Source organism: Schistocerca serialis, chromosome 6 (assembly GCF_023864345.2).
Source record: "Schistocerca serialis cubense isolate TAMUIC-IGC-003099 chromosome 6, iqSchSeri2.2, whole genome shotgun sequence".
NCBI classification, from domain to species: Eukaryota; Metazoa; Arthropoda; class Insecta; order Orthoptera; family Acrididae; genus Schistocerca; species Schistocerca serialis.
The window spans coordinates 445,994,045-446,019,199 of record NC_064643.1 but is presented as its reverse complement, the minus strand read 5'-3'; the positions used below and the strand labels follow the sequence as shown (position 1 = coordinate 446,019,199).

Here is a 25,155-nt window from a genome sequence, read left to right as displayed (position 1 = left end):
AATACGGCTGGACAAACTTGGACCACTCACAGAAAGAATTTTTACGGTATAGTATGCAGTGAGACGAATAGAAAATACACATTTTTTCAAAGACAATAATTCCACTGAAGTGACTGTGGATCATGATGGTCCTCTGGACGTTACAAAAGACGGGACATGGTTGTTAATAAGGAGTGTGAGCACCGCGCAGTGCTTGCTCCGCAACTTGCTTCCACTCTGGCGACAAGGCTGATAGGGAGTTTTTGTGGTAGGACGTTCCATCCATCCACCAGCGCGGCTGACAAATGTTGCATAGTCGTTGGTGTATGTGCACATGCTGCAGTACATCTCTCCAACGCATCCCGCACGTGTTCAATGGGATTTAAGTCCGAGGAATATCCAATAGCTCCTCCACCTGCGCTGTTCGATGCAGTCACGCATTGTCGTCCATAAAAATGAAATCAGGGCTGAATGTACTCACGATAAGGCGCACATGGGGAAGGATTACTATGTCACAATAACGTTCACCATTGGGTATACATTGTTCAAAGATTTGGAGATCAATACGTCTATGCAACGTTATGCCTCTCCACACTACGACACGTGGACTACCAAAACGATCATGTTCGACGATGTTCCTGAGTGGATTGCGTGTTCCCGCCTCTCGTCATACAATGGTATGTCCAGACTGTGGAGCATGATCGTTTTGGTAGACCCGGTGTTATGGTTTTGGGAAGCATCATTCTGCATGGGCGTACTGAATTGCTAATCTTTGAACACAATACACTCATCGGCGAACGTTCTTGTGCACTGTACTCTTCCCCCGTGAGTGCCTTTGCAGGGGTGCTTTCGGTCCTGACTTGATTTTTGTGGCTGACACTGTGCTACCGCATCAAACAGCGGAGGTGGGTAAGCTCTTGGAACGAGAGGATATTTGGCGAATGGATTGGTCTTCCCGCTCCCGCGACTTAAATCCCATCAAGCACTAGTGGGATGTGTTGGGAAGACGTATTGTAGCACGTCCACATGCACCATCGACCATCTACCAGATGTCATTCGCGCTGGAGGAGGAATGGAACGCTGTACCACAAGAACTCGATGCCAACCTTGTGGATAGGATGGGAGCACGTTGCGGAGCATTCACTGCCGTGTGTGGTAATCATACAACCTATTAAGAACCAGGTAACAATTTTGAAACGCGTTGACTTAAGTGCACTTATTGTCTTTGAATAAAAGGGTAATTCATAGCGTTCTTCTTTCAATAGTAGAGTGTAATAGTTCTTTCAATGTATGATCAATATTTCATGAAGCTATGTTACTTGGGAGTAACTTATCAGGTGAAAGTTACTTTCATCCATAAGTTTTTCACAGAAGTGTACATAGCTGAGCAGAGACGTGCTGGCGAGGACTGTGCGGGATACGCAGAGGGCCGTTTTGACTCGGACTGCTGGATGGGCGCTCACCGATCAGGATGAAGCGGCAGAGGGCGCCTGGCACGTCCCAGCCGCTGGGCAGCGGCTCCGCGTCGTACGTGTCGTACACCGCCTGCAGCTGCAGCGGCCGCGACTCCCCCTGCACGCTTATCACGCCCTGCAACACAAGGTGCGAATGCTTAGCTCCTGAAACGATCTATCAGTCACTGCGTCCGGTATTCAGAATGCCATATTCTACACGAGTCATTCCACAAAAATACAGCTGCTTGCAGTACTAACCATTTAATTCAAGCATTTAGTCTTATAGTTTTCTACGTCTAGAAGTGTTAATTCGAAAGTTTTAACTACAGCACAGAAGAAAAAATGAAGACTGACCGCAAAACTTGTTGATGGTAATAGCCCTTCTCTATATATACAGATTTATACGTGAAACATCATCCCAACAATGTCTGACTTGGCGGAGACCTTGGTGGTAGAAGTTTGCATTTGGCTGTTCAGGATCACCTCGTCATTCTGGAGATGTCTGCCACGCAGTAGTTTCTTCATTCGAGGGAAGGGGACGCAGAATTCGTTGGATGGCATGTCAGGAGAATACAAGGGGTGAGGCAAAATTCCAAAGCTCAACGAAGCTGCTTCTGTCTTATGGCCATAACTCGCCCAAAAAGTACCCAGTTTCACCTATGCCTGTGATGGTGAATTTTCGCCTTTTCCGGCGGTATGGATCCACACGTTTTCACCGCTTGCTCTGCTCCTATGTTTCGGGATCATAGTGATACACCCCCCTTCCGTCCACGGTTAATAGGAGGCTAAAGAAGCCATATGGTTTGGCCAGACATTTCCGCTCTTGCCTCTGTTCGGGTGCCAACCTCTGTAGAAATCTCGTCCACGATCATGGAAACTGATCCATAACTGATTTCCACTTGTTCCACTATCGCCTGAATTGCCATACGCCCGTCTTTGAGCACTATGGTCTCCATTTCTCTTGTGACTGTCTTTTCTATGTGTGAGAGACTAAATCATACCGCCCTCACAATTTCTGAATACCAATGGTACGATTATTTTACGAATTTACAGGGAGGTGACAAAAGTCACGGGATAGCGATATGCACATATACAAATGGCAGTAGTATTGCGTACATAATGTATTCAGGTGGTTCATTTGAAAAGGTCTCCGATGTGATAATGGCCGCACAACAGAAATTAAGAAACTTTGAACGCGGAATAGTAGTTGCAGCTAGATGCATGGGACAATCCATTCCGGAAATCGTAAAGGCATTCAATATTCCAGGACCACAGTGTCAGGAGTGTGCCGAGAGTAACAAATTACAGGCATTAGCTGCCGAGAATTCTTCCAGGTTGTATGTCCGTGGTCCATTTCAGGCATTAGCTCTCATCTCACACAACGCAGTGGCCGACGGCCTTCACTTAACGAACGACAACAGCGACTTTTGCGTAGAGTTGCCAGTGCTAACAGACAAGCAACACTGCATGAAACAGCCGCAGAAATCAGTGTGGGACATACGACGAATGTAGTCGTTTGGTCACTGCGGCGAAATTTGCCGTTAATGCCCTGTGGCAGTAAACGACCGACGCGAGTGCCTTTGGTATCAGCACAGTATCTCCTGCAGCGCCTCTCATGGGCTCATGACCACATTGGTTCGACCCCAGACGGCTGGTCAGATGAGTCCCGATTTCAGATGGTAAGAGCTGATTTTAGGAGTACAGCGTTGCACAGACCCCACGAAGCCATGGATCCTAGTTGTCAACAAGGCGCTGTGTAAGCTGGTGGTGTCTTAGAGGTGGTGGTGTCTTCATAATGGTAAGGTCTGTATTTACGTGTAATGGACTGGGTCCTCTGATCAAACTGAAGCGATCATCGACTGGAAATTATTATGTTCGGCTACTTGGAGACCATTTGCAGCCATTTATATACTTCATGTTTCCAAACAACGACTGAATTTTAAACACAACAATGTGCCATGTCACTGGGCCACAACTGTTCGCGATTAGTTCTGAAGAATATTCTGGACAATTCGAGCGAATTACATGGCAACCCAGATCACCCACCATTAATTCCATCGAACTTTTACGGGGCAGAACAGAGAAAAAAATGGTTCAAATGGCTCTGAGCGCTGTGGGACTCAACTTCTGAGGTCATTAGTCCCCTAGAACTTAGAACTAGTTAAACCTAACTAACCTAAGGACATCACACACATCCATGCCCGAGGCAGGATTCGAACCTGCGACCGTTGCGGTCTCGCGGTTCCAGACTGCCGCGCCTAGAACCGCACGGCCATTTCGGCCGGCACAGAACAGAGAGGTCAGTTCGTGTACAACATACTGCACCGGCAACACTTACGGCTATAGAGGCAGCACGGCTCAATATTTCTGCAGGGGACATCCGACGAGTCATATCTGACTCCATGCCACGTCGAGTTCCTGCACTACGCCGGGCAAAAGGAGGTCCGACACGATTTTAGGAGGCACGCCGTGATTTTTGTCATCTTAGTGTGTTTTATGAATAAAATTTATAAAATTTCTTTCCTCTAAACTGCGCTATATCAACACATAAACCGCTACTTCAAGTACCCAATATTTATTGTTACACACTCTTGTACCATACCTCTCTAAATACGATGCTAATGTTACAGTTGAGAACAGGAACACGGAAAGTCTGCACGCGTAAATTGTACAAACATAATGTAACAATCTTACTGTCAGACTTTCAGAGAAATAAGACCAGGAGAAGCACTGGGCAGAGGTATTTAAACTTTGAGTAAACATATCGATATGTATTTTAGGTGCAGGTGGAAGATAGGCTGCTTATCGGCTACGTATGGAAGACCGATGTCTCATTTGTCTAATCAGCCAGACTACAGCAAGTATTAATCACCTACACCCACCGATAAAAGCAATAAAATTTTAGTAGGGGAGGCTCACAATTTGTAGGAAGATTTAAAAGACGGCTCCTCGTAATTTTAAAAGCCGATCTTCGTATGATACACGTTGAATTTGTAAGAGGCGATTTAGCAATTACTACTACCTATTATAGCTGTTTGCAGGAAATGAAGCTTACGCTGCGAGTAAACATTGTAATGACAGATGGTAAAATCTTCAGAGTCATTAGTCCGTGTCAATACTGAAGCTGAGGTAACATAACTTTTTTTTTCTTTTTTCAAAAAGTCACGAACAAGCACTGATGTGTGAGCAGGAGCCTATTTCCACGAGCGATTTTGCCAAAATTCTCGTCGTTTTCTTCGGACTGCTTCACGCAAGCGGCACGTAACTTCCAGATAGTATTCCTTACTGACCGTGCGACCATAAGACAAGAACTCGCGGTGATACATTCCATTGTAATCGAAGAAAATGGGAGAAAAACCTTCATATGTGATCGAACCTGTCGAATTCTTTTCAGGCTTCGTTCTTCAGGCGGTTTCCATTGGCACGACTGAGCCGTCTTTGAAAGGCATACCCACAAAATCATGTTTCTTAAATCGCACGCATTATTCCATTTTCAGTTGCAACAGTTTTCGATGGACATGAATGCAGACTTTGGAGACTTCATATATTACTGCACTTTACATTGGTTAAATCACGGGACATGCATGGAACGATTTTTCGATTAATCTCGCTACTGTTGAATTTATGAAGGAAAAAGACATACAGGAACGAAGATTGGAACATCCGGAATGGATTGCAGATTTCGTATTTTAAGCGGACTTTACTGCACACAGTCCACAGTAAGACACTGCAAGATAAATTGTTTCTGTTTTGATGGGGATGCATTTAAAAAAAAATCGCCTCGTAGAAGAGGCACATTCTGACAAAAACAGTCCAGTTCCCTAAGCTCACTGGCATTAAAGGAAGCACGAGGTTTGAAGAATTCACTGTGGCCTTGCAAGAATTACTATAATTTTATAAATGTCTTGGGGACACTGTCTATTGGTTGGCTGGTTGGTTGATTCGGGGGAGGGGACCAAACAACGAGGTCATCGGTCCCATCGAATTAGGGAAGGAGGGGGGCGGAAGTCGGCCGTGCCCTTTCAAAGGAAGTGATTTCGGAAAATCACGGAAAACCTAAATCAGGATGGCCGGACGCTGGTTTGAACCGTCGTCCTCCCGAATGCGAGTCCAGTGTGTTAACCTCTGCGTCGCCTCGCTCGGTTTCTCAGATAATTTTCCGAGTGTCCGTAATGAGGCTGCAAAATTGCTACAATATTTCTGTCGATCTATTTGTTTGAAAGATCCTTTTTAGATTATGAAACTAAGTAAGTCACGATTACGTGGCAACTTGAGTGCGGAACTCTGTGAAATTGTCTGCATCTCTCTGCATGCCGATAGTTCGTACCAGATAAAAATTATATTACGTCTTCAGTGCGGCAAAAATAATTAATACCTTAAAGTTGTTTTGATCTATGTTATTGAAAAATGCGAAATGTAAGACGAAGTCGTATGCTGTGCGACTGTGCTGCCATTTAAATGCGGCACGTTCGTTGTTTGTCCGTCTTCCCCCTCCTCGCGTTCAGACAGCCCAGTGTGGTGGTGAGGGAAATGTGAAGCGAGGTGAGCGCTTCGGCACTCGGGTCCCGGGCATGGCACGCGAGCCGAAATCTCGGCACCCCTGTGCTAGGACGTCAGAACGGTCGTCGTCTTCAAAGTCTTCTCGACCCTCTCCGAAACGTTTAAACACTAGTAAACTCTCGTGTTATTCGCCGGCCGCTGTTGCCGAGCGGTTCTAGGCGCTTCAGTCCGGAACCGCGCGACCGCTACGATCGCAGGTTCGAATCCTGCCTCGGGCATGGATGTGTGTGATGTCCTTAGGTTAGTTAGGTTTACGTAGTTCTAAGTTCTAGGGGACTGATGACCTCAGATGTTAAATCCCATAGTGCTCAGAGCCATTTGAACCATTTTTGTGTTATTCATAGTGAATTCAGCCGCCACCCACAGTCAACATTTCGAATGCAGTGCTCACCTTTATTCCACTGTCAAGAAAAATTTAATGGAAATTCTTTGATCCATTTTTGTCGACAGTAAAAATTCACTGAGCAAATGGTTCAAATGACTCTAAGCACTATGGGACTTAACAGCTGTGGTCATCAGTCCCCTAGAACTTAGAACTACTTAAACCTAACTAGCCTAAGGACATCACACACATCCATGCCCGAGGCAGGATTCGAACCTGCGACAGTAGCGGTCACGCGGTTCCAAACTGAAGCGCCTAGAACCGCACGGCCACACCGGCCAGCCTTCGCTGAGCACTCATACACTTGTATAACCTTTTCGACACTCAATAACAAACTAAATATTCAAAACAGCTGAAAGTGCAAACATACAACAGGAACATGTGTGCCAGCAAGATGAAAAACATTTTGAAAATCGGATGTATAAAGCCTGCGAAATGAAAAAAAGTTCCTATTACTTTTTGATCATACCTCGTATCTGAATTATGACCATTTGCCAAAGTCACAAAGCGACACACTGTGGAATCGAGCCAGCACTTTGGAATACGTTGCAAGAATACCAACAGAAGCACTACGATGGGGCCAACGTCAGCCTCGAGTACAGACGAATCCTTGCTGAGAGCGCGTCCGCCGACGAGACGGAGCCGCAGCTGGTGGAGCAGCCAGTGCACTGAGATGCGCGGCGCGACACAATGGAGGCGTGCGCGTCGACCAGCGTGTTATTGCAGACGGTAAGCCCGCCGCCCGGCGAGCAGCCGCCTAATCTTCACTGTTCGGTTCCCCGGGCGTCCTGTGTTGGGCTCAATTAGCGATAAGATGAAAGAGGAGGTAACCCTCGAGTGGGAGCGGTGCCGCGTGTTTAAACAAGGAGGGCCCGGCTGGCGCGTAATATAAAAAGCTGCTAAATTAGTTTTCCCCTTTGACACTTGGGCCGTGGCCGTCTTTGGCGCGTGTGTGGAATGTTTTAATACCGCGGCGGCGCGCCCCGCTCGCGCGAACAAATATTAATAGAGCGCCGGCCAGCTTTCATGTCGGCGGTCGGCGCCGATGGGACACGCCCCCGTTCCCACCGCAACCGGCGCAAGGCGTGGGCGTGCGTGTGAGCGTGGGCGCGCCACCACACACAACCCTCCTCCCACCACCTAGTCGCTAGGCCGTTATTATTCGACGCAGCGCGGTGCGCTGGCGTTACATGCCATTATCCGATTCCGAGGAAGGCACGAGCCGACAACGTAAAAAGTGTAGCCTCTCAGAGCGATGGGAAAGTATATGCCTTCCTCTCGCATCCTAGACTTGTTCCATGGGAGATAATGGGGGGGACCGGCCAGACAAATCAAGGATCCGGGCACTTCTCAAGGCGTTTGTGTTATCGACTGTGGTGTGGACTCTTACATCGTCCCGCAGGAATATCCCATTTGGTACCGGACTCACGACGGGTATGGCAACCGGGTTTGCCATTCTTGGTTTAAAATAACAGTCTTGAGCGCAATGATACTTATTTATGACGATCAGTTACGGCTTTAAGTTAAAGTCATCTTCAGATGTGAGACCTACAAGGTTAGGAATATCAAGAGTTAGCAGAGAGATCAAAACGTATAGCGTTACAAAAAATACAGAAATGACGTAGCATTTACCTCTATGGCACAGCAGCCAATGCCATGAAAACTTCCTCTCAGAGGTTATTCAGCATATCGACTATCTGCCGTTACCACGGACAAAATGGGCATTACTAAGTGCAGTTTTCAGTTTTCTGTTTTCCTAGCAGCCATTTTTTGTCACGAAGGCACGCTGACAATAGCATCTCGGTAACAGTTTTACAGCAATTTGTAATATGTTTATTTTCGTTTTAGTACCTACTTCCGCATTACATTTTTTGCATATTATTATGGCAATTGTTCAGTCATACGCCGTCACCTGGTAACGACGATCTTCAGTTTTTCCTGCAATGCACGTTATGAGGCGTTCGCACAATTGTCGTTTAAGATATCGACCTGGATCGTTACCACGACGCAGTCGGCGGCCCCAATGTCTACGTCTTTGGTTTCTGAGTTACCATTTTGCTTTCTGCGTTACCATGGCAACGGTGTCCGTTTCAGTACACACTTCTCTGGTTTCAAGGCTGGCATCATGGCCTCTGCATTACTTTGACAACGGCGTCATTTTCTGATACACACTAGAGGGCACTGTCTAGCAAATAGAAGACGACACGTACATATTTCAATGGATGAATCTTTTAATGAAACCATGTTCCCTAATTATATATTCAAGTGTTATCTGCATGTGCACATAATTACTTCTCTCTGGTTCATTTGTTTATCGGCAAAACATTGGTGAGAACGACGATTTTATCATTCACATCAGTTTCACTAGGTGACACTGCTTCCTCTCTCATTCTGTAAGACTGCCTCTTTTTCATATAAGAGGCTACTTGTCTGATGACTTGTAATGGTATAACTTCTTACATATTCGTACCTGGCCTACGAGACATTAATTTGTAAATTTCCTTTAACGTCGAAATTTCACGCCTTAGGTTGATGCAGACGTAATCCGCATTCGTCGCGGAAATCGCAAGCTATTTAACTCGTGGCTCTACGGCCATCAGTCTACTACCAACTTTTCCTCACCTATCCTACTCCTCATCAGGGTTCCTCTCTCCTTTCCCCTCTCCATTCATCGCCATCCCTTTCCTCTTATAACCACTGCCCTACCCACACCACACAGTACCCTCCACCCTCTGTCTTTCCCACCGACTGCAGTTCCCATTTACCATCACTACTCCTACCTACCATCTCCATCCCTCAATTCTACGGAAAATACTCTCTCCTCCGGCAATACTTCTCACCTTAGTGCAGGTGCTTCAGATTTTAAGTGAAAATGCAGCGCTTCAGTGTTTCTAATACAAGAATTTCACTTTCCTACGATGTGTTTTTACACTGTACATGTTTAACTTTTAACTGAACGTCTTTCAATTTTAATTCAAAATAGAAAAAAGTCCTAAATTTTGTCTCTATTTCTCATTTCTTTTTAAATTCGTTTGGCTGAAGAGCGGAGAATTGTACCGCTGACACTTTACCGGTTGACACACGCGTTTTCTGTTGTCTGCGGTGTGGTGTCAATGCTACAAGACGCATGGCAACTCGAGATATCAACTTACGTTCAACTGATCTGTTCCCGACGATTAGCGGTGACGCACTGCCTTTCACCTCTAGGTAGATTTCAGCTATTGTCAGCTCTCTATTGCCAGTCAATCAAACAATCCTACGATCTTCTCATAATTCAGACCGCCTGCAAGGACCGTCCCTAAACCTCTTGCAACACTGTTGTCCTGAGTCCACCGCTTCAGCAAACGTTCTGTAGTCACTTTGGAGTTGTCGAAATCAACGGAGGCGTAGACCCATTTCAGTTGGAAGAGGGAGCAACTGGTCTGATCTTGGCGAAGAAACTATTCCATTGTTTGTATACAATGACTTAGGAGATTTCCACTCTAAATCAACAACATCGCACACTAAGCTCAACATAGCGCCTTCCGAAAACCAGTCCAGTGCCTCAATCATTGTCCCACTGTATTCACTGGGATTTTCACAATTTCGAATGCTAGAAGTAAGATAGAAATCCTGGGAAAGAAACAAAAGTATCATTTTAGTAATCACGTACAATCAACAGCAATCATAGGTGCGATTTAGATTACGAAAATTGATGGAAAATGGAAAATATTGCATGAGAGGTCCACGCCGTTTACCAGAAGACTAACGATGCGTGCCTTTTCACAATTTTTTTTAACAACAGGATACATGAAAAAAAAGACAATTCCTAGTTTTTTCACCCGAATAACACTTTATCTTCTGGTAAATATTTTCGAAACCTCTGAAGATGCTGAAACAAGGTACTGAACAAATATCAGTATGGAAAGCGATGTGAGAAGTATCTACCTACAGCACTAGTCAACTTCTTTTTTATTTTAGAACTATGTGCTACTTTTAACGGCATTCGATAGTGCCTGACAAGACAAGTAATGTAAGACGGTGTCTGTTATGCTCCACATTTATTTACGTTCAGGGTCAACTTCAGTAGGTCACGTTGCATATCGAAATTGTCTTCTGGCATTGTGCTACTTTCTTATGTACAACCGTATCATCTACGAACAGTCTTAAAGAGCTTCCGATGCATTCTGCTAGATAATTTATATACACTGTAAACAATAACGGTCCTATCACACTTCCTTACGGTACTCCGAAAATTACCTCCACATCTGTCGATTTTGTACCGTTAAGAGCGACGTGTTGAGTTTTACCTGTAAGAGAAATCTTGTACCCGTCGCTAATCTGGTACGGGACTCGGTAAGTTCGTATTTTTTTCACTAAATGACAGAGCAAATCGTGTCAAGATCGCTGATTTTTACATAAGACAAAAAGTCATAGTTCTTGAGCCTAAAACGTGTTCCATAATTCTACAACAGCCTGATATAGGTGTCAACGATATAGGTGTATAATTGTCTACATCTGTCCTACGACCAACCTTGAAAACGGCAATGACCTGAGCTTTCTTCCAGTCGCTAGATACCCTTGGTTGTTCCAGCGACCTACGATAAACTGCTGCTAGAAGGGGAGCAAGTTCTTTCGCATAACATTTGAAGAATCTTATAGGTATCATATCTGGCTTAATACCTATCCACTACTAGGCGATTGTAGCTCCTTTTCTATTCACGATCGGCTACCTCAATATCTGTCATTTCGACGTTCGTTCGATGACTGAAAGGAGGAACCGTCTTACGATCTTTCGCGGTGAAACAATTTCGGAAGACCGAATTCAGTACTTAGGCCTTCTCTCTGTTATCTTATGGTTCGGTGCCAGTATGGTTACTGAGTGAATAATAGAGAATTTCGAATCTCTTACTGATTTTGCTGCTCGCTTTGGTCAAGGTTCCAAGGTGGAAATGTGGAATGTGTCTGTTCAGCAAAGACATACTCAGCGCCGCGTACGATGCCAGCAGCCCGGGGGAACCCATGATTTGTTCACCTGAGCATCCAGTATCGTCCAGTAAGACATTCACAAGAACAGTGCGACGCTGCACGGAGCAGCACGCATTGTCGTCACGGCGACTATCGTTGTGGGATCCCCTGACTTCGCAGCACACAGACGCGCGCCGACAGTGGCGCTTCCAACGACAGCAACGGAACATGAGGGACACAGCGTCGACTTCTGAGACGAGTTCCTGCTCTGCGCATAGCATCACAGTTCAAATGGCACTGAGCACTATGCGACTTAACCTCTGAGGTCATCAGTCGCCTAGAACTTAGAAATAATTAAACCGAACTAACCTAAGGACATCACACACATCCATGCCTGACGCAGGACTCGAACCTCTGACCGTAGCGGTCACCCGGTTCCAGATTGTAGCGCCTAGAACCGCACGGCCACTCCGGCCAGCTACCATCACAGTGGACGTGTATCCATGCGTGGAGGCTGCACGGTGAACAAACGTCGTCATACTGCATTCATCATCGTTACACGGGCCAAACACCTCTCACCCAATGGAAACACCTGGTTGTGGCTCGCCCACACACTGGCACGTCATCACTCTCCAGCCACTACGACTGATGAACACCTGAAGCAGCATGGAATGCTGTCAACCAAGGTCAGTGTGACTCGGTGCCCACGCGGCTTACTGTCGTTTTTGCTGCCAGAGGTGGCTGCTTTGTTTATTAAATTTAGTACCCCATATTTTGCCAAATCACTTAAATATGTACTCTTCCTGCTGTACTGTATACGTATCACAAGAAAAATGTCGTTATTTTCTGTCCTTCCTGTCGCTGCAATTAAATAGGCAGCTATGTTGCACCATTGCAAATGTAGTTGCTTCGAAATCTTGGTAGACAAGAGAGGCAATCAAATTATTTTAATATATTTAATGAGAATTAGTGACTGCTGTAAGAGAGAGCTGTGAAATGTATTAAAAACCTGGTTTTCCCTGACAGTAAGCAGCAAGCAAAAGAAATTCTAAATATCACATTCATCATTCCACTGGACTGATAATTCTCATATATGTACACCAATAGACGGTTATGGCACGAAATTCAGATTTCTTACGGAAGGATGTTATTTAATCTGTATATTGAGCAATCAGTAAAGGAAACGAAAGAAAAATTCGGAGTAGGTATTAAAATCCATGGAGAAGAAATAAAAACTTTGAGGTTCGCCGATGACATTGTAGTTCTGTCAGAGACAGCAAAGGACTTGGAAGAGCAGTTGAACGGAATGGATAGTGTCTTGAAAGGAGGATATAAGATGAACATCAACAAAAGCAAAACAAGGATAATGGAATGTAGTCGAATGAAGTCGGGTGATGCTGAGGGAATTAGATTAGGAAATGAGACACTTACAGTAGTAAAGGAGTTTTGCTATTTGGGGAGCAAAATAACTGATAATGGTCGAAATAGAGAAGATATAAAATGTAGACTGGCAATGGTAAGGAAAGCGTTTCTGAAGAAGAGAAATTTGTTAACATCGAGTATAGATTTAAGTGTCAGGAAGTCGTTTCTGAAAGTATTTGTATGGAGTGTAGCCATGTGTGGCAAGAAGAGAATAGAAGCTTTCGAAATGTGGTGCTACAGAAGAATGCTGAAGATTAGATGGGTAGATCACATAAGTGATGAGGAGGTATTAAATAGAATTGGGGAGAAGAGGAGTTTGTGGCACAACTTGCCTAGAATTAGGGATCGGTTGGTAGGACATGTTCTGAGGCATCAAGGGATCACCAATTTAGTATTGTAGGGCAGCGTGGAGGGTAAATATCGTAGAGGGAGACCAAGAGACGACTACACTAAGCAGATTCAGAAGGATGTAGGCTGCAGTACGTACTGGGAGATGAAGCAGCTTGCACAGGATAGAATAGCATTGAGAGCTGCATCAAACCAGTCTCAGGACTGAAGACCACAACAACAACAAACAACAACGAAAGGATTTGCTCTTTTCCCCTCCTTACGTTCGTTACTGTTGTCTGTTTGCTCTAGGAATCCAAAGGGATCTAATTCGATCCCCGGCTGGCGCTAAGATTTTAATCTGTTACTTTTCACTTCCTTCACATATGGCAACGTTTGTTGATTTCAAAAATCCCGAGCTGCACGGTGCGCCATAATTCACGTTAAAGGTAGATCACCTATATCTGGCTGGATAAATCAGTTCAAAGCTCGAAAGAAGGCAATTTACGCCACTTCTACTAACAGGACCATGCCTAGCAAAGCACTATGGTGTTCAAACGAACGTTCCAGTTGATGACAATTTCACATCTCTGACTAAAAGAAGAGATCGATTAATAAGGCATATGTTGAAGCCTGAGGGAATCGTCAGTTTGGTAATGAATGGAAATGTGAATGTGTGTGCGCGTGGGGGACGGGGGGGTGGCGGATATATGTTTATTTGTGAGTGTATGTGAGGGGGGGGGGGCTGGTAAAAACTGTGGATGGAGACCATGCGTCAAATACAGTAAGAAGGTTCAATTGGATGCTGGATGAAATATTAATGTAGAGATGAAGAGACTTGCGTGGAGAGCTGCAACAACCAATACAATGTCATCCAAAAAACTAAACTGGTTCAGCTATTTTCAGTGAGATGTATTTATTTTTCTTCTTCTTCTTCTTCTTCTTCTCCTTCTTCTTCTTCTTCTTCTTCTTCTTCTTCTTCTTCCCGGTTTAAGGATTTGAGAATTTCCTATACAAATGGTGTAAACTGCCACGGGAATATGAAGTCTCCTTACCTGGCTCTTGTTTCAGTTCTAAATTTCCATCTAGTCTGTTGAAGTCTAATGGGAGCTGCACCATTCCGTAAGCACTCTTCAGTATACTAATACAAGTTGACTGTTTCTGCCGGGTTGTTAGAAAAAAATCTGGTTGTAACTCATACCAAAAGTTGCCAAAAATCTCTGCGTAATTGCACATAATGACATTGTCTTCGACATTAAGTGATTAACACGTGCTCACTGAGAATTTCTAACAAAGCAGCAACGGAAACATTCGTGGCATGTGCAGTCTTTGTCATAAAATCGGGCCGCCAGCCGACCGCCCCAGAAATGAAGTCCAGGTTACTCACTTAACCCTCGTAAGGTGTTCGGGTCTATTTTGACGCACAAGGATTTTTGATAGTCTATAATTCTAAAAATATTTGGTTTTCGTAAACTGCCTTCATTGATTTTGTTTGCCCCTTAGTGAAGTATATTCTGACAGGAAAAAAAATGCAGCTTTGGTGTCACAGCCACAGAAATAGTACTTTACAAGCTTTACGGGTTTTTCCAGACCCTGTGTAGTTTAAGCATCATTCTTACAGTCAGTTCTGACAATATTCAATTTGCCAACAACGGAACGTGTGTGGGTGCAGGAAGGTGGGTATAAAGAAATCAGTTTCTTTAACAATTGAATATCTATTTTCGTGGAAAGGTGGGAGGGGGAGTGCGGTTCATTCCTATAACCAAATTCGTTTGTAAAGTGATTCACTTCTAATCATGTAATTATGTTTCTACCTTTACAATTCATATATTTTGTAGGTTTTTCCCCTCACGAGAACGGCCTCTTTGCTAGATGATGAAATAGCAGACATACTGATGAAGATGTCTGATAGCGATGAAGTAGTTTCGAAGGATGAAAATCATGTTTCGAAATATAGCTCTTCATCTTCACTAGAAGACGCAGATGATACACCAGAACAGCAAATAGTAAGCAGTACAATTATCAGTCCACGGATAAATCAGTTGAATGGAAGAGAGCACGCCTAATTGAAGTGGAACGGCATATAGCATTAATATACACTGAAGAACCAAAGACACTGTTACACCTGCCTAATACAGTGTAGGGCCCCGCGAGCACGCAGATGTGCCGCAACTCGACGTGGCATGGACTCGACTAATGTCTGAAGTAGTGATGGAGAGAACTGACACCATAATTCGTGCAGGGCTGTCCATAAATCCTAAGAGTACGAGGCGGTGGAGATCTCTTCTGAACAGCACATTGCATGACATCCCAGACATAATGTTCATGTCTGAGGAGTTTGGTGACCAGCGGAAGTGTTTAAACTCAGAAAAGCGTTCCTGGAGCCATTCTGTAGCAATTCTGGACGTGTGGGGTGTGTCATTGTCCTGCTGGAATTGTCCGTCAGCATGCACAATGGGCATGAATGGATGCAGTTGATCAGGCAGGATGCATACGTACGTGTTACCTGTAAGAGTCGTATCTACACTAATCAGGGGTCCCATATCACTCCAACTGCACAGGCTCCACACCATTACAGAGCCTCCACCAGCTTGAACAGTTCCCTGCTGACATGCAGGGTTCATGGATTCATGAGCTTGTCTCCATGCCCGTACACGTCCATCTGCTCGATACAATTTGAAACGAGACTCGTCCGACCAGGAGACATGTTTTCAGTCATCAACAGTCCAATGTCGGTGTTGACGGGCTCAGGAGCGGCGTAAAGCTTTCGGTCGTGCAGGTATCAAGGGTACACGAGTGGGCCTTCTGTTCCGAAAGCCTTTGCGGATGACGTTTCGTTGAATGGTTCGCACGCTGACGCTTGTTGATGGCCCAGCACTGAAATCTGTTGCAGTTTGCAGAAGGGTTGCACTTCTGTCACGTTGAACAATTCTCTTCAGTCGTCGTTGGTCCCGTTCTTGCAGGATATTTTTCCGGCCGCAGTGTTGTCGATGATCTGATGTTTTACCGGATTCGTGATAGTCACGGTACACTCGTGAAATGGTAGTACGAGAAAATCCCCACAATTCATCGCTACCTCGGAGATTCCGTGTCCCATCGCTCGTGCACCGACTTTAACACCACATTTAAACGAGCTTAAATCTTGATAACCTGCCACTCTAGCAGCAGTAACCGATCTAACAACTGCGCCAGACACATCTGTTATAAAGGTGTTGGCGAGCCCATAGCCGTATTCTGCCTGTTTACATGTCTCTGTATCTGAATACGCATGCCTATACCAGTTTCTTTGTCACTTCAATGTAGTTCACCTGACGCCAGTACCAACAAGGTACGCCACTTCTCGCGTTACAAATGTATACTTAGTTTTCAAATTTTTCTTGCTCCATCAGTTGAAAACATTATACTCCCCAATCTAACGCTGAAGGAATGCTCAAAAATGTTGAAATGTGTGTCAGCTCCTAAGGGACCAAACTGCTGAGGTCATCGGTCCCCAGACTTACACACTACTTAAACTTAAAAGCAGTCCGTGACATGACGCCTCAATCCGCTTGGCCACTCCGCGCGGCTGAAGGAATGCAATTATGTGGAGATAAGGGGAAAAAGGAGATGTCCTTTATCTAGATGCTTACGTAGGTCTGTTGTTATTAGCAGACGTTTGTAAGTCACCTGGTTATTCGATTTGATGACTGTGACACAAGACAACAATGATGTGAACAAGGTAAGTTTGCACCTACAAGGGATTTGCGGTAGAAATGGGTTGAGATATTACCTAAATTATACAATCCCAATATATTTGTTACAGTAGACGAACAACTTGTTGCATTCAGGGAAAACTGCCCTTTGTGCCAGTACATGCCTTGTAAGCCGGCAAAGTGCTAATCAAGTTTTGTGTACTTTGAGACAATGAAACAAGTTATACATGGAATGTTCAACCATATAGAGAAAACAGTAGGTAGTGCCGCTGAAAAGAACCAAGGTATAAGGGTTGTAACTGACGTACCTTATGGCTTGACAGGCCATAGCATTACCTGCGACCATTTTTTTCACTTCTTACGAGCTAGGACAAATGCTGATGAAGAGAAGTATCACAATAATTGGAGGTGTGCGAGAAAAATAAGTCTTGCATCCCACCCGAACTAATGCAGACCAGTGGGGTTCCTAATTACACATTAACATTTGCTTTCACAAAAGACTCAACACTTGTTTCATAGACCTCAAAGAAAAGAAAATGTGCTATTGTGCAAAGCACTCTGATCCACGATGCAAAAGTCAATAATGGCTCCAAGAGAAAACATCAAATTATTTTAGACTACATTACTACGAAAAGAGCTGTGACACACCAGACAAGGTGGCAGTGAAAAAGATGGCCTATTGTTGTCTTCTAAATATCATCAACATATTTGCATATAACTCTTATATGTGCTATACAAGGCAACTTACTCCTAATGAAAAGGAAAGACCCTAGAGCGAAGACGACTATTTCAAGAAACTCCTGTTGAGCCGCTAATTCATGGGGATGTGAAGACATGAAGACATCTTCCAAGAGGAAATGCCGCAAGAGAAGCTGCAGAGAGATCACAGTTTGAATTTGCATCCTCCACATCGAAATAAAATGATTCCAGAAGTAAGAAGCGGGGGAAGTGTCGTCTATGTGGAAAAACTGATAACAAAAGTTTAGTGAACTGTATTAAGTTAAAAAAAATAGAAACATCTTATATACACATTTAAAAACTGTAAGTAAAAGTTAGGCACTGCATAGTAAAATCAACATACACGTAATTATATTAATGTTTATTGTATTGTTGTACTATTTTGTTATGCAGTTTGAATGATTAATACATCTATCTGAATTACAACTTTATTTATAATTTCAATACATAAATGTGTAAAAACATATCAACAGGAAACAGAAAACATCGAGTCTTTTTTTACCAGAACATCTTATGTGTGTGTGGCAATAAAACAGGCCTGCACTTAGTCACAATCCGCACGATCTGGCAACACTGTAGCCATTACAGAGCTGTATTTGCTCGTCGTGTAGTTGTAAACGTCGGAGTGTAGACACAAGGTCGCGTGTTCGAGCCCATTCCTTCCTTCATTTTTTTAAACTGTGTTTTATCTGTCTGCTAAATGCATCAGTCTGAAGGAACATCAAAAATAATTCACCTCACTTTGTAGCCCACTAGTAACAGCAAAGCCTTCCAGAAACATTTCCGCGAAGGAGTTCTTGGGCTGCGTCAAGACGAGAATTGTTTATACTCGAGAGTTTCCTCGCCATGCAGCCACCCTCCACTGCTCTCTCATTGGGTACCATAACATTGTTTATTATTGTACTTTATTACTCGTGCGAAATAACTTCTACACGTGCACTGCAAGTACATCAGTGTATTTACCAGTTGTTTTCCTATTTGAAGTTGCGGTATTTGTCTTGCAGTTATGTACTGATTTTTAGATACTTTAATTTTATAATGCCAGTGGACAAAGGACTGACATTTGTGACATATTGTTCGCTGGGTTTTGGTGAGCGGTGAACGCAGTCAGGGCAGCTCGAAACATTTGTATTTTGTGTGGGGCGAGTGCTATATGACAAGTTAAGCCAGAAAAGGATTTTCTTGTTTCAAGACAGAGCGTTATCGCGTGAACGGTTTCCAACATTCAGGAAGTATCGATAATTGACATAATTATGTTATGAACTGCCAAGCTTAGTGCGACATATGCCAGGCCAGGTCCTGCAGTCGGGTGTAGAACTGCTGTACGATCTAATTCAAAGCAGCGAAAATCAAAGGGCTTGACGATTACTGCATTTCTGCTCGAACATCAGTTCGTTCAATGAGAACTGCTATGCAGCACTGATACTGGTGTCAAGTTCGGATGCCTTTGCGTTAACGTCTTAACAAAAGTCAATTGATGGGCCCTAACAAAGATATCGCCTCGAGCAAGGGGCAGTGTGAGTACATAATATTTTGTATCAGGTGGAGCAAAATGGGTACTGTGCAGTACAAACTGCTCCTCCGGAGATTGTCTATCGAAACGATTGAGCCGCGCGGAGTGGCCGCGCGGTTACAGGCGCCATGTCACGGATTGCGCGGCCCCTCCCGCCGAGGGTTCGAGTCCTCCCTCGGGCATAGGTATGAGTGTTGTTCCTAACATAAGTTAGTTAAGTTAGTATACGTAGAGTGTAACTCTAGGGACCGATGACCTCAGCAATTTGGTCCCTTAGGAATTCACACACATTCGAACATTTGAAACAATTGAGGCATTTTTCAGTCGCAGTGTGTGGAAAACTGTCATCAAAACATCAAGTGTTGCTGATCCACAATAAAGCCCGCCCGGTCTCTTCTGATATTTAAAAACAATCCATGTATTTATATGGGAAGTCATCCAGAAGAATGTGTAAAAATGGGCTGCAATCACATCTGCTGGGGTGTCAGACGAGGGGTGGGTACCACAGAATGATTTGTACTCACATCAACACTTGCTGGAGTATCAGAAGAGAGACGGGCACCACAGAGCACAATCGTAGATAATTTGACAAGTTTTGTTTCCATAATTTTAAAGCCTATAAGATTTTCTTTTTTCACTAATACTGTCACCTATTAAGAATATGGGACATGTCTTAAATACAGCGTATTTCGAAGCAGCTTTGAACATTGTAGGCCTTATCTGGTTGTGACACAGAATAAGCATTACTTCAGCTAGCACAGAAAGGAAAAGAAATTAGCTTAAATTCATTAGAGTTCCAGAGCCATTGGATATTCTCATAAACAAAGTCAGGCTTTTCAAATATATTAAAGATATTTTCTTTTTCTCCTTTTCTCCGGTCTTCATCCCGTGTCTTCGGCATGTTACTCTGTAACTGGCAATGGTCGTATTAGAGGGTTGCCACCGCGGCCTTCAGAAGCACTGTGTGTGTATATTTCGTTGAAATGTATCAGCTGAAGTACCATTCCGTCATAACATTCATCCAAAGTTTGTGGAGTTTTATAAAGAAGTTTGTCCTGTATATTCAACATTTTATAAATGGGTTTCTGAAACTAACGTCTCTGAAGCGCGTCCCAATATAAAAAAAATGAAATCAAAGACAAAGTGCTTCATACAGAATAGTAGACTGAAGTCGGCGACACAGCATAAAAAATTCGATTTCATCTGCAAAACGTTTACGATTACGGACACCTGGAATGTAAAACAGATTATTTTTGTTATTAATTGGTCTTGAAAGCGCAAAATAATTCCTGGCTATTGGCCTAGATTGACTAAATGAAAAAAGTACAGAAAATGCTGGGAGCGCTTAAGGAAAACAAATGATTGACCTGAACGGTCTAAAAAGTTGCTTCAGCAACAGGGAAACTGTCTTCCGTATTCAGCACAACGCCTGTGTTGACAATTCACATTGCACAATGTCCCTTCACGCATATATGCATGTGTGAAGGAACAGACGCTGCTTGACGATCCACAGCTGCCCCTTTAAATATTACGAAATTAAATTTGTGCCTGATTTCCCGCTTGTCGCGAGCGGTCGCCATAACCACGTTTATCATGTGAATAAAACTAAATAATACACATTACATGCCACGACGGATTAAAACTACGATCATAACAAATGTCCCTCCCTGTTATGGGAATCAGATAATGTGCGTGTACGTGTGTGTTTGTGTGTGTGTGAGAGAGAGAGCGTGCGAGCATTAGGAAAAATGGGCAGTGTGACATATGGAAATTGGGGTTGGTCCGGGAGGCGTGCTCATGTAGCGGAAGCGGTTAAGGCGACCGCTTGTAGATCAGTAGTTTGATGGCGGTTGAGGATCATACTTTGGGGACAGACCTGCCAAAACGTTGGACAAAGTGCATTACCTATAAGGACAATATGTCGAAAAAGAATTGCACTTTTTTACGTAACAGAAACAGTCCTTCACTGCCCTATCGAGAAATATTCTCGAACTCTCGTAAGTAATGAGAGACAACAGACGACTCAAGTCATTCAGGTGGCTTTACGTTAACAGCCTGAAACGTCCGTTACATGAGTGGAGCCGTGTTGATCCCGTGAGTAGGAAAGCTGACATCCTCGATGCCAGTGAGGTGCACATGTGGATTTTCTACTGCCGGTTCCCGCAGCTGCGATGCAGCGAAGCAAAAAGCGGGCGGGTGGGCGGCCGGCCGCGCATGCGCAGCGGGGCCCTCTGCGGCCGACCGCGCACGCCGCCCGCGGAATGCCGATTTTTCACCCGCGAAACGGTTTTTCTCTGATTGATACACAACCAGAGAATCAGAAAAAATATGTTCACTACGTGGAAATTCTCTCTTCGCGAAATAAAAACCGCTCGACATCGCCACTCGGTCGGATAATGCGGGAATCATTTTGGTTTTTGAGCCCGAACAGGTCCGTTTTAAATGTTACGGCTGACTGTTTTATTCCAGTGAACTGGAGCGAGCTCGGCCGATAGTCGCTGCAGCAGAGCTGCGCTGTTGTTAAACTACACGCTTTGTGACGCCAACAGGGACATTAGCGGCTGTTTTAAAATGAATTTCCTTTCAGTATTTACCGGACTGGCACGTCGCACAGACGGATAAGACCTGAGAAGTGCCCTGGCTGAGTCCGGGGAGGAAGGAGGATTGGGTTTAACGTCCCGTCGACATCGAGATCATTAAAGAAGAAGCCACAGGCTCTGCTCGTGTCAAGGAAGGGAAAGAAAATATGCCAAGCTCATTTAAAGGAACCGTCCCGGCATTTGCCTGAAGCTATTTTTTGGAAATCACGGAAAAACCTAAATCTGGATTGGTGGACGTGGGTTTACACCGTTGTCCTCCCGAATGCGAGTCCAGTGTGCTAACCAGTGAGCCACCTCGCTCTATCCGTCTGAGTCCTTTTGTTAGTTCCGCTCTCCTTCCTTTCGGTATCTCCTTAGCCCTAGGACGAGTAATTTCCGCCTTCCAGTAGATTCCCACCGTAGTTGTAGTCGAAGACTTTCAACCGTTTGGACTACATACTCTGAACGTTTTAAGTATTCCTTTACAGCTCCGTGCACATGGGGATGGTTAGAGGTGGGATGAAATGGTCACAGCGCTGGAAAAACAAACCTGAATGACTGTACGGAACGTTGACAGTTCCTCCTTCCGTACGCCCCAGCGCACACGATGTATTAAGAGTTTCAGTTAGGCTGTGTGATAAACTCATTTTGTAGTACTGTATGACTTCAATTGCCTTGTAGGTAGCATCGGCCAGTCGGATCAGTCCTAAAACCTAATCCCTGTAAGCTGTTCATGTATACGCAAATACGTGTAACGTACGGATATCCATAGTTAGACTGAAGTAAGTGCTCAGATATTCTCGTAAATTGTGTGAGAGAATCAGTTTATGAATCTACAAAAACTAAACAAAAAACTTAAAAAATAAACAGTCAAACGCAGACTTGTAAGTGCTCAAGCCACGGTTGCTGTTTGTTGTAACTGTTTTTTAGACTTCGAAGTAATGAAAAAATGCAGTTCAGAGAAAGGTAAACAGACGCATATCATGTATCAGTCCCACAGTTGCCAAATGGCGATATCGTTAGTTATGGAACGACGAATCCTGATCTATAAATGAAATGTACATGCTATTTCACACTGAGCGCAGATGAATAACAAAAGGAATTTAAAGAATGAGAAAATACTCAACTTGAACACATGGATACAAACAGTGAAGAATAGTTTCTTCAACAAACGAAATCAATTGCCGTACAATAGTCTGTGGTCTTGTAATTTTTTATTCAGTTGCGAGCAACGGATCTCTGTGCAGTAGAAGTCACAAAGAATACTTAGGAAGTAAATCAAAGTTTTAATTCATAATTAATAACTATTATTTACAAGTTTAAGTTTTTTTGCTTCCATTTGGCAGGATTACACGTCCTATAAATGTATTACAGCCGAGTGCGATGGTAGTGGCATACTCTATAATGAGTAGAAGCTTCTACATAAACAGAATAAATAGAAAAATATGAAAGACTGAATAACAAGTACACTGTTTTTGTTTATTTCATACTAGTTTTCGGCGTACTGGGCCACCTTCAGGAAGCAACTAGCTAGCATCTGAAAAGGACACTAGTTCTTAGGTAACCAAACAATATAAGAAAAGAAGCAATCCACTTACATTGCGTGTTGTGCATCAAATTTGTTCCTTAACGCTGAAATTGCAATGTACACAACAACAATGTTAGCTACAATAAATAATCCAACTACAGAATATTACAGGCTAAATGATTATAATGCAAAATTTTGTGAGGACCTGACAATGGCTGAGAAACTGTTAATTTGAGCATGTTTTTAATACTGTCAACTTCAGGCAATGGGTAGTATTCTATGAAATAATTAAAATACACACTCTTACATTGTTACATATTATATGGTTATGATGTTATAGTTTGTGAGGTTGTGGCATTGGCTGAGAACTATCTAACTACGAACTAGTAACTCATGCTGTACAACAAACACGTTTTACATTGTAAATCACATTTTTAAGTTATGGGAAATATTAAACACAGTAAATGGTTAAAATACAGAATACTGAAGTATTACAAGTTACGTTGTTGACTGATTTGAAGCCATATTGACTATTAATATTTTAAAACCTTTTCATACATTGTTGAAGTTTGTATGGTAAGCAAAGTAAGGAATAGGAAATTCTATTGTGTTTTATTTTTGTATAGCAGTATGTGCCATTGTAGCAGTTTGTGGGTATATGCCTGGTTGGTTGCATCATGTGAAGCTTAAAAGTGGGGATTTGCTTAGTTGTAATTGATTATTTAGAACTACCTAGTGATTTTGAGCTAAATGTCTGTTTACCTCAAGAGCTTCTAACAGATTTAGTTTACGTCTTTTGTTGGCTACATGTAGTACTTCTGTGTGGACTTGATATCTGTGTCCTTCCTTCTGTACATGTTCAGCAAAGGTAGAGTCTGACTTATATAAATTACAATTGCATTTGTGTTCAATCACCCTAGTTGTTATGGCCCTGCCTGTGTGACCAATATACAGTTTGTTGCATTCATGGCAAGCCATTGTGTAAATGGCACTGTTGCTTAAACTCTGTTTTATCCTTTCTGTTGAACAGGTATGAGCTTTAGTGCCTCTTACATAAAATGAAGTTTTGTAATTGCAGGATTTGAGGGTTTGGCTAATTTGCTGGTAGCTTTCATAAATATGAGATAGTACATGATTTGGTTTTAGATATGACTGTTGCTACAGAGGGGGCATACACAGAGAGCAAATATTTTTCTTGTTTGTTTTTCTGTGTAAAATGTTGTCAATTAATTTGGGGGTCCTGCCACTGTTTGATGCAATACATTTAATGATGACTAATTCTGACCATAAATTCTGTTTTGACACAGGTTTGGATGTAGGACAATGTACCATGGAATGGAAGGCAGTATGTTTGTGTGATATTGGGTGTTGCGAATGTGAGAGCATTACTGTGTCTGTTGCAGTGGGTTGTCTGTAAATTTTGAAGTTATGAGTGTTTGTAGTGATAACCAAGTTGAGATCTAAGAAGTTAACGTATTTTACATCAATCTCCATCGTGAACTGTATGTTTATATGCTGTAGTTTAGACGTTTTAGGAATGTGGTCAACTGTCTTTTAATTCCAGTCCACAGACACAGTACTTCATCTACGTATCTGTACCAGTATTTGATATTACCACTGAGAGATTCATTATGTATGAACTGTTTTTCAAAATGGTCTACGAAACTTTCTGCTAAAAGAGGACTCAGGGTAACCCCATAGGCAAGCCATCTAGCTGTTTGCATCGAGTATCTGAAAATAATTCTGTTGTAAAATGTCTCAGTGGCCAGTTTTATGTCATCTACATATACAGGGTTGATACCTGCTCTGCATAGTAGTTCTGTCAAAATATCAAAGCATTTTTTGGCTGGTATGTTTGTAAATAAGCTGCTAACATCAAAAGATACTAGTTTTGCACTATGTGTAACATGAACATCATTAATTTTGTTAATGAGGTTCACCGAATTCAGAGTTCCAAATTTGTATTTAATTCCCAGCTGGTTCTAAATTATCAGTTACATCTGAGCACATCCGCTCTTTTAAGCTTCACATGAC

General features: G+C 43.2%; 1 protein-coding gene across 1 annotated transcript in view; it reads right to left on the bottom strand.

Moving 5' to 3' along the window:
- Positions 1-25,155, bottom strand: part of LOC126484169 (COBW domain-containing protein 1-like) — a 519,558-nt gene that overhangs the window by 5,070 nt on the left and 489,333 nt on the right. The window contains exon 12 of the mRNA XM_050107575.1: positions 1,443-1,569. Within this exon, the coding sequence (XP_049963532.1) occupies positions 1,443-1,569 (127 nt within the window). The remainder of the gene's footprint in view (positions 1-1,442; positions 1,570-25,155) is intronic.